General features: G+C 42.5%; 1 protein-coding gene across 2 annotated transcripts in view; it reads right to left on the reverse strand.

Moving 5' to 3' along the window:
* The window catches only part of LOC135109520 (ligand of Numb protein X 2-like), a 54,082-nt gene extending 52,208 nt beyond the window's left edge, over positions 1 to 1,874 (reverse strand). The window contains exon 1 of one of the 2 annotated variants that reach the window (XM_064020915.1): positions 839 to 1,874. In XM_064020915.1, coding sequence (XP_063876985.1) covers positions 839 to 941 — 103 coding nt within the window. In that variant the 5' untranslated portion in view covers positions 942 to 1,874. The remainder of the gene's footprint in view (positions 1 to 838) is intronic. The other variant, XM_064020906.1, reaches the window with a different exon arrangement.
* Between the last annotated feature and the right edge of the window lie 8,126 nt (positions 1,875 to 10,000).

Raw genomic sequence — 10,000 nt, forward strand, 5'->3', positions numbered from 1 at the left:
TGACATTTGCCCTGATTAGCCAGAATTTATAACGAGGAGAAGCACCTTCATGAATTTTTTTTTTTTTTTAGTAAAAATGTCTTCAGGGCACGCTATTAAAAAAAAAAAATCTAGGTCCACCTCTTTCGTAGAAAATGTCCTCAGGTTATGTTTTTCGAGGAGAAACACCGTCGGGCCACGTTTGTGTAAGATGTGCTTATGCCCTTCAGGTTTTTTTTCTGTTGAGTTTGACTTCATACCTCTGTCAAAGGATTTCTGGTCTCTGGTCTTTGCAAGTCAGTCTTCAATTAGTGTAGCGCGTTGTCAGACACAATACACTCATCCTTCAGCCTGACAGCCTCCAAACATATACATCGTCTCTGACCACCAATCAATCAAAATACCCTTGTCTTTTCCTATTCTCTTCCCCTCCGCCTTTTTCTCTGTCTCTTTGTACAATCACAGAACTTGGTTTGCTCCCTTTACTTATTTCTGTTAGAAACTATATATATTTCCTCCCTCTTCATCATTCTCTTATTCGCGTCATTTTATTTCCCCCTAACATACATCAAAATCAATGCATTTTTTTTTCTTTGTGTGTGTTGAATTTTCATTCATTACGGTTCTACTCTTGTTTTTGCCTATCGGAACCCGCCACCTAGTACATTAAATCAATCCGATCCCTAAAGGCATCACTCATTATTATTTACACATACCAATCAGTTCTCTTTGCGCAGCACAACACTGTATCAAACAAGAGATTGAAATGGTTACTTACATCTTAAAACTCACCGTACATCTCTATTGTGCTTCTCAATTGGCCAAAGACTTATTGAAGAAAGAATCCATCAGAACTCACCATCAGAGATAACATGGATGCTCAATTGCTTGTTCTTCGTTCTGTCCGTGGGCGAGGAGCGGGCCACCCACCCCCATTTGCCCACCTCATACACCCCCACCATTACGCTCACTCCCCCTCGACTGCCGCGGGGGGAAAGGCTAGGGGCGTGGCAGAATGTCAGTGGTGGGCGGCAGTGCTGGGGCGGCACTCTTGTGTGACATCCTGGTGGGGATGATGGGTGGGTGGGTGGTCGACTGGTAGACTGGTAGTGGGTCGATGAAATGGTGTACCGGTAGCCAGGCACACCAAGGGAAGGAGTTACTGGTGCACCGGTACTCTAGGTTGTTTTGTCCTATTTAACTGTTGGATATCGTGGCGGCTTGCTGGAGAAACACGCTGATGTACGGTTAATTGGCTTGGTCGATGGGGGAAATGCGTGTTCGGTGGAGTGGCCGCGGCGTGTGTATAACTGACATTACCCGTTGCTTAGCTGACTTAGTGATTGTTCAGTACAATGGCTGTTTCCGCGCAGCACGGGGCCGCCTCGATGCAACAGCAGTTTATACGCCCTGGCAGTGTGTATGTGTGTGTGTGTGTGTGTGTGTGTGTGTGTGTGTGTGTGTGTGTGTGTGTGTGTGTGTGTGTGTGTGTGTGTGTGTGTGTGTGTGTGTGTCTTGTTCTTGTCGGTGGGGAGGGAGAGGGGGAGGAGCTTGATTTTTCAATTTGTTATTCCCCCGCGCAAACACACACCATGTTCATATCTCACTTTGTTGTGTCTATTTGTCTTTGCAGCACGTGTACCTTTTTTCCACCTGCACAAACGGCATAGTTTATATAATGAAGAGATACGTTCACAGGTGCAGTTAACGCATACACGCTGGCGCCACACTGCAAGCACCTGTGTCACCCACCATTACGCACACACACCTGCTCGCGGGCGCTCACTACACACACCTGCAGAGAGAGGGGGAGGAGGAGGAGGAGGAGGAGGAGGAGGGCATGTTTGGTGATCCTGTGGGAGGAAACATCTGTCTTAACTGAAAGCTTTGACATACTCGTATGTGGGAGAGAGAGAAAGAGAGAGCGAGAGAAATAGATAGATAGATAGATAGGTAGATAGATAGATAGATAGATAGATAGATAGATAGAGAGAGAGAGAGAGAGAGAGAGAGAGAGAGAGAGAGAGAGAGAGAGAGAGAGAGAGAGAGAGAGAGAGAGAGTGTTTGTGTTCAGTACCCACACACACACACACCACACACACACACACACACACACACACACACACACACACACACACACACACACACACACACACACACACACGCACGTTCACTCAAACACGAAAATACGACTTTTCTGTCATCCCTCGAGAGAAATGTCTGTTTTCCTTCAGTGTTGTGAGGACTCTGGAGATAATTTCTTTTCTCGCACGTTTTGTTTCGCCACCTGGAGGAGGGCTGGAGGGCGCAGGGGCAAGGGGCGGCAGGCGGTGGTCGTATGGGAGGAGGAACCTGTGGAAGAAATAAGAAAGGAAGTTAATTATTGAGAGTGGACTAGCCTCTCTCTCTCTCTCTCTCTCTCTCTCTCTCTCTCTCTCTCTCTCTCTCTCTCTCTCTCTCTCTCTCTCTCTCTCTCTCTCTCTCTCTGTGTCTCCTTCTGTCACCTTTTCCGCCTCTATTTCCCCTTCCCTCCACATATTCTACTTCTTTCAATTACCCTTTCAATAACCTCTTACAAACAGCCGCGCTTCCTATATCTCCATCTTCTTTTCTTTTCCCTCTTCCTCCCTCCCTATAGTACCTTCTCCCGCCGACCTCTCACCTCCTCCCTTCCCCCATTTCTCTTTTCCTCCCTTCGTGAGAAAACACCATAAGCATTACTGCAGGGTATGGGGTGAGGGTAAAAAGGGGGCCGAAACTCGAGGAGGCAAATAGAAGGGAAGGTTCGTAGTTGGGAGGAGGAGGAGGAGGAGGAGGAGGAGGAGGAGGAGGAAGAGGAAGAGGAAGAGGAGGAGGAGGAGGAGGAGGAGGAGGAGGAGGAGGAGGAGGAGGAGGAGGAGGAGGAGGAGGAGGAGGAGGACCAGTGGGAGGAGACACAGCTGGGGAGAGGGGGAGAGTGAGAGATTGGAAGAGAGAAGAGATGGGGTGTTAGTGAAACGTAGTAAATGGGAGGAAGGGAAACGGAGAGAAAGCGAGAGGGAAAGGGAAAGGGTGAAACCAGAGCGAAGTATTGACTCATTACATGGCGAGGCGAGCACCTGGAGGCCAGGTAACCCAAGAGTCCCCGATATTGGTCCTGTGGTGACGCGTCACCATGTGTGTGTGTGTGTGTGTGTGTGTGTGTGTGTGTGTGTGTATGTGTGTGTGTTTTCACTTGCTTACGTGCCAGCGTGTCGTTTTTTTTTTTTTTTTTCCTAATTAATAAAAGTAATATAATAACGATTTTGTTAAGGAAAAGAGAGGCATGGAGATTAGGTGCAAATTGAATTATGACGTATTAGATGAAATTCTCACTCTTGCGTTGACACATTTCCCAGCGCGGCGAATAGGAATGGGAAACAAGTTACAGTATGCTATTGATTACATTTACAGAGGCATGGCGGAAGACAAGGAATTGTTTTAGCTCATAAAACCCATTACACTCCCCAAAACACCCTCCCCTCCTTCTCCCCAGCCGTGGCAAAGAGGTGTCAATGACCTGCTGTAGCAAAAAAAAAAAATTAAACGGAATGAGGAAGAGACTGAAGACAAAAAAAGAAAAGAACGTAAAGAATGTGTATTTTCCGTTTATTTTCATTCATTAATATATTCAGTAATTTTTCCCCGTCCGTGCAGCACGCGTGAATTTTTATGACTTCACACCGTCACTCACTCTATACCCCGACGGCACTTGAGTTCCTGGGAGCGCGTATCTCATATTGCGAGGGACGTGTTTCTTCTGCTGGCGTCCCTGTCATGGGCTTCGCGTGGCTTACGAGGCGTCAGAGCGTGCGTGGGCGGCGCTTATGACTGCTTGCTTGCTTGGGGGAACACGAGGAAGGGAGAGCAAGGCGTGGATGATACTGCAGGTGCGTGTGGCGTGTCCTTCCCTCGCTCTGTCCTCGCCGTTCCCGTCCACCAGGCACGTAACTTATTGCTTCGTACACCACCACCACCACACCATACCCCACCACACCACACCACACCATACCACACCACACCACCTAGCCGCCTGCCTGCCTGCCTTTCCCCTCCACGCGCCGCCTTCCTTCATCTCAGATATGTGTGTGTGTGTGTGTGTGTGTGTGTGTGTGTGTGTGCGTGTGGCCATCTGTCTGTTCTTTCTTTCTTTCTTTCTTTCTTTCACTTTCTTTCACTTTCTTTTTTTCTTTCTTTATGTCCGTATGTATCTCTTTCAGGGTGCCTGTCAGTCTGTCTGTCTGTCTATCTGTCTGTCTGTTTCTCTTTCTTCAATTTTTTCCTTCATTCTTTCTTGTTGTCGTTCTTTATCTATCTATTTATTTATTTGCTTTTCTGTTTGTCTGTCTGTCTTTTCCCTTTTCTTTCTCTTTCCTCTTCTCTCTCTCTCTCTCTCTCTCTCTCTCTCTCTCTCTCTCTCTCTCTCTCTCTCTCTCTCTCTCTCTCTCTCTCTCTCTCTCTCTCTCTCTCTCTCTCTCTCTCACTGCACTTCCCTCCCTTAATCCATTCCTGCGCCGTTTTACCATAAGCTCCCCGCCTCAGTCATGCAGCGTAATTCATTTAACATTGAAAAATCGCATTAAGCGGTGCAGGGATCCAATATAGGTCAAGTTTGGTGCCACTTGCGTAACTATATTCAGGGAATGACTTTTCCCTCAGGAGTAAGACATCCTGGGAGTCGTGGTATATTGGTGTGTCTTGTAAAAAAATAGTACTGTTTCTTCTTTTCATACTTTTTAAACTTCTGTCTTTCCACTATTATTTTGTCTCTCCCTCTGACTCCTCTCCTCCTCCTCCTGCTCCTCCTCCTGCTTCGATTTTCATCTCCGCCTGCCTCCTAGCATCATCCCTTCCTACCCACTCACGCCCACTCACTTCAGGACTCTCCTGCTGTTGCTGTTCCTGTTGCTGGTGCTCGCCCCGGTCTGCCCCCACCTTCCTTCCCTGTTACATGTTCAACCGGTTGTTTGTTTTGTGACTCTTGCAGGAAACAATGTCGTCGTGGCAAAGTTGTGATGTATATATTGTTTTAGTTTGTGTGCTACGGAGGGCTGCTTGCTCTTGATGCTGGTGCATGTTGTGATTAACTTTTAACTGGACATAATGTTCATTTGAATCAGAATCCTTTGAGGTGCTTCAGGAGCCTCTTTGTTTAAGGCTTCGTGAGTTCGTGAGTGGGATTCTGCGTGAAAAGATTAGCAAAAAATAAAATAAATAAATAAATAAATAGATAAATAAATAAATGCTCTACGTAGTCATATTTATTAACAGTCTTATTGTATTCAGTCTTAACGTATCAATGTTCTAGAGCTTCTCGGCACCATCTTTTTTTTTTTCAGGGTAAAATTCACGTAATTGTAAATGCGATCCAGTGAACAGAAGCGAAACATGAACCAAAGAAGCTTAAAGGACCATTCCCTTTCAGTGGTAAACTCTAAAATCTCCTTAATAATATATGAATGAAGTAAAAAGGGAATTATGCCGAAAGTATGAAAACTATTAACTCTCAGTCTTCATACCAGAATAAACCACAAAAAATCAGAGCAGCACATGATAAAACAAACCTACATCATTTTAATTCGAGACACGGTATGATCTTAACAGCACAAACAACGGACGAAATCGAAGCTGTATATAACAAAACAAATATCCATCTTTTTAATTCTATAAGCAGTATGATGATGATAATATAAACAACAGACAAAAATCAGACCTGTATATGACAAAGTAAATATTCATCCTTTTTCATTGTAGATACCGTATAATCTTAACAGTATGCACTAGGGACTCATCAACGCTGGATTCTTAAGGCTGAGTGTCTGGTTCACACTGGCGGCGGGTGAGAGAGGAGCACGAGGCGACCAGGAGAGGATCAGGACCACCCTCACTGATCCTCTCATGTGATCCAGTCAATGAAATACACCATCGAACTCTTTTATTTGTTCATTTATTTATATATATATTTATATATGTTTTATTTTATTTTATTTATTTATTTATTTTTATTTATTTATTTATTTATTGCCTCTATACAGATTAATTCCTTCTTTGACCTTCCAGAATGAGAGAGAGAGAGAGAGAGAGAGAGAGAGAGAGAGAGAGAGAGAGAGAGAGAGAGAGAGAGAGAGAGAGAGAGGTGGAAAGGGACTGGATGCTGCACCACGGCCATACATACGGAGATAAGAGCCAATCACAGTAAAGAAAATCAATATGTGTTAACAATTCTGATGAAAACTGCAGCTTCACTCCCTGCGTGCGTGCAGACCAGCGGAGGGACACTCAGGGAGGCTATGGTGCGAGGAGCTACAGTTTGGAACCAATTAACATTAGCAACCATTTTTTTCTGGCGGTTCGGAGATTGACTCACTAACTGGAAACACACAAAGTTCTAATTGGCCAGACTCCAAAATAGTTGGTCCTCTACTGGGCTACCGCTGGGCTTTGTTCTGTGGCCTTGATACCTATATATGTATTTTTTTTTTCTATCTGTCTCTCTCTCTCTCTCTCTCTCTCTCTCTCTCTTACGTTCTCTTTTTTCCATCAAACTTTCAAGGATTTTGCCAGGATGGATAAAAAACGAGGATCAAGGATGACACAGATATTCATTCCATGGAGTTTATAATATCGCAAAGTGATCACAGGAGCAGAGAAAAAAATGTAAAGCGACAATATATTTTCTTTTTCTCTCTCTCTTTTTTTTTTCCACCCTAGCTGACTGGAACTAAAAGGAAATTAATTTAAGAGCGAAAAAGATATGAAGAACACGTTGCATTACCTCGTTCTGTGATGTTGTTTTAGGTTTTCACTCTTTCAGAAAAAAAGTGAAATGTGAACCGGTGACATAAAAATACCATGACAAAGAACGCTGGCGAAAGGAGAGAGAGAGAGAGAGAGAGAGAGAGAGAGAGAGAGAGAGAGAGAGAGAGAGAGAGAGAGAGAGAGAGAGAGAGAGAGAGAGGAAAAAACACAAAACAGTATAAACTTGTAACTGAACAGTGCGTATATTGTATAATTCTGTGATGGTGTTTTTTACCAAGTTTTGATTATATTGTTATGAAATAGTACAGTTGACGAGGGCATTTGAAAAATACTGCTATTACTATGACAAAGAACAGAGAGAGAGAGAGAGAGAGAGAGAGAGAGAGAGAGAGAGAGAGAGAGAGAGAGAGAGAGAGAGAGAGAGAGAGAGAGAGAGAGAGAGAGAGAATTAAAAAGCGTAAAATTAAAAAAGTAAGAAGCATTAATTAATACAGTGATTGTATGAATACGAGTATATTGGAATAAATTTTTAGAAAGTTAGTGATGACTCGTGTTAATACGTACAAAGACAGAGAAAGCTGATAGAAGTATGAAGAGTTAAATTAAATAGATCGGAAATCGAGCAGTCTGTTGCATAATATAATACTGCGATGCTGTCTGGGATATATTAAAGAGAGAGAGAGAGAGAGAGAGAGAGAGAGAGAGAGAGAGAGAGAGAGAGAGAGAGAGAGAGAGAGAGAGAGAGAGAGAGAGAGAGAGAGAGAGAGAGAGATACACACAGACAGACAGACAGATAGACATACAGACAGACGCGTAACTGAATCGAGAGCCAAAAAAAAAAAAAAACATGAGTAAAACTGGAGCAAGGACGGCCAAGTGTGTCTGGGACTGGCCTCGACCATGGACAACTCTGTTAGAGGGGCGGCCAGACACACGCAGATCCTCGCCGCCGCCACAGACTGTTACACTCTTTACCGATATCTGAGTCAGCGTGCAAATCGAGCGTGAGGGAACATTTTAGTTTTCGAGTATTAAAAGGGGAGCAAGAAAAATCCGGAGAGAACATGGAAACTTTTAAACGCCAACTGATAGTGATAATAGCTGCAGGTGCTGAGATGGGATTTTAAATGTGTCTCTGTATCTTTATGTTATGCCCGCTTACTATTAAAGCGACGAGAGGGAAGGTTATTAGTAATTCAGAATGTCGAGAGAACACGAAAGCTTTTGAATGCAAGCTGATAGTGGTAATAAAAGCCATGGCGGGGAGCTTTTAGTTGTGTGTGTGTCTCTATCTTTTCCTTTACATCCGGTTACTGTTACAGCAAGGAGGGGAAGAGCGTAGCGTTATTAGTCCAGTATTTCCAAAAGAACATGGAAACTTTTAACACCAACTGATCGTGATGATAATAGTCGTGGGTGTAGGAAGGTTTTTAGGAGAGCTGGTGTATTCTTGACACGCTACGCTCGCTTACTATTAATATAATGAAAGGGAAGATTATTACGAATTCAAAATGCCGAGAGAACAGAGAAACTTTTAACGCGGGCTGATCGTGATGATAACAGTCCTGAGTGCGAGGGAGGCTTTAGTAGAGTCCTTGTATCTTTACCCTTATTTTCGTTCACCATTATAGCAAGGTGAGGAAGGGTGTGGCATTATTGATACTTAATTTCGAAAGAATGTGGAAAGTTTTTTAGCACAAAATGATCATGAGTGTGAGAACTTTTAGTAGTGTTCCTCTATCTTTACCCTTACGTTTGCTCACTATTGTAGCAAGGAGAGGAAAGATGTGGTATTATCAATCCAGAATTTTAGAAATCTGCAAAAATTTCAACGCTGATCATGGTAATAATAGTCATAAGTGTGATGGAGCTTTCACTGGTGTTCCTGCACCCTTGACACGTTTCGTTCGCTCACTCTCAAAGTCACGAGAGAGAAGGTTTTGATTAATGCAAAATGTTGAGAGGACAGAGATTTTTAACGCCAGCCGATCTTGATAATAATAGTCGTAAATGTGATAAAGCTTTTAGTCGTCTTCCTGTATCCTTTACACGCTACTGTCGATTACAATTAAACATCGAAAGAAAAGATTATTATTAATTAAAAATTCTGAGGGAAAACGCGAACTTTAAGATGCAGTGATAATAATAGTCATGAATGTGAGGGAGCTTTTAGGACCGTCTCTTTATCTTTGTTTTCGCATGGTATTATAGAAACGAAAGAAAAATGTGTACCTTTCCCGAATCGAAATTTGGAGAAAGTATTTAAACTTTTAACGCAGGCTGAAAATAATAGTCTTAAGTGTGCGAGGGCCTTTATGTGTGTGGCCTTCTATACTCATATCTAATGTCTGCTCATTGTCATAGCAACGAAAGAGGTTGTGATTAATTCAGAAAGAACGTAGAAACCTCAAACTTAAATTGAAAGTAATTAACGTATATGTAGGAGAGAGTTTTAGGAATGTATTTGTATCTTTATGTTATATCCGCGTGATATTATAGCAACGAAAAGGAAGGCTTAACATTACTGAATCAAACTTCCGAAGAAAACATGGGAGCTCTTAACGTAAGCTGATTATAATAACAATAATAGTCGTAAGTGTGGGGAGTGTTTTAAGAGTATCCGTATCTTTATATTGTGTTCGCTTGGTATTAGAGTAATGACGGAGAAGATTTAACGTCGATTCTGTAATTCAAAGCATAGGAAGAACGTGAAAAGGTTTAACATGACCTGAAAATAACGAGTTGTAAGTGTAGGAAGAGATTAAGGAGTCTGTCCGCTTGGTTTTATAACAATGGTAGGGAAAGTTTGTCATCGATACTGTAATTCAAAGCCTAGAAAGAAAAAGCTTTTAGCGCACTCTGAAAAAATAATGGTCGTACGAGTAGGAAGACTTTTGGGAGTATCAGTAAAAAAAAAAAAAAAAAAAAGTTAAGCAGTAATACCATACTTCAGAATTTGAAAAGAACTGAAGACATTTAACACACGAGCTGAAAATAATGGTAGGAGTAAAAGGACTTTTAGTACCATCTGTATGTCTTCATTTCCGTTTGGTGTTATAGCAGCGAAAAAAGGAATCTTTACCAGTGATACCATACTTCAAAATTTCAGAAGAATAAGAAAACTTTTAATGTAAGTTGAAAATAATGGGTGTACGAGTAGGAGGGCTTTTAGGAGCACCTGCATATTATAATTATATGTTATGTCCACCTGGTATTAGAGCAAAGAAAAGAAAGGTTTATCAAT

Source organism: Scylla paramamosain, chromosome 2 (genome assembly GCF_035594125.1).
Source record: "Scylla paramamosain isolate STU-SP2022 chromosome 2, ASM3559412v1, whole genome shotgun sequence".
NCBI classification, from domain to species: Eukaryota; Metazoa; Arthropoda; class Malacostraca; order Decapoda; family Portunidae; genus Scylla; species Scylla paramamosain.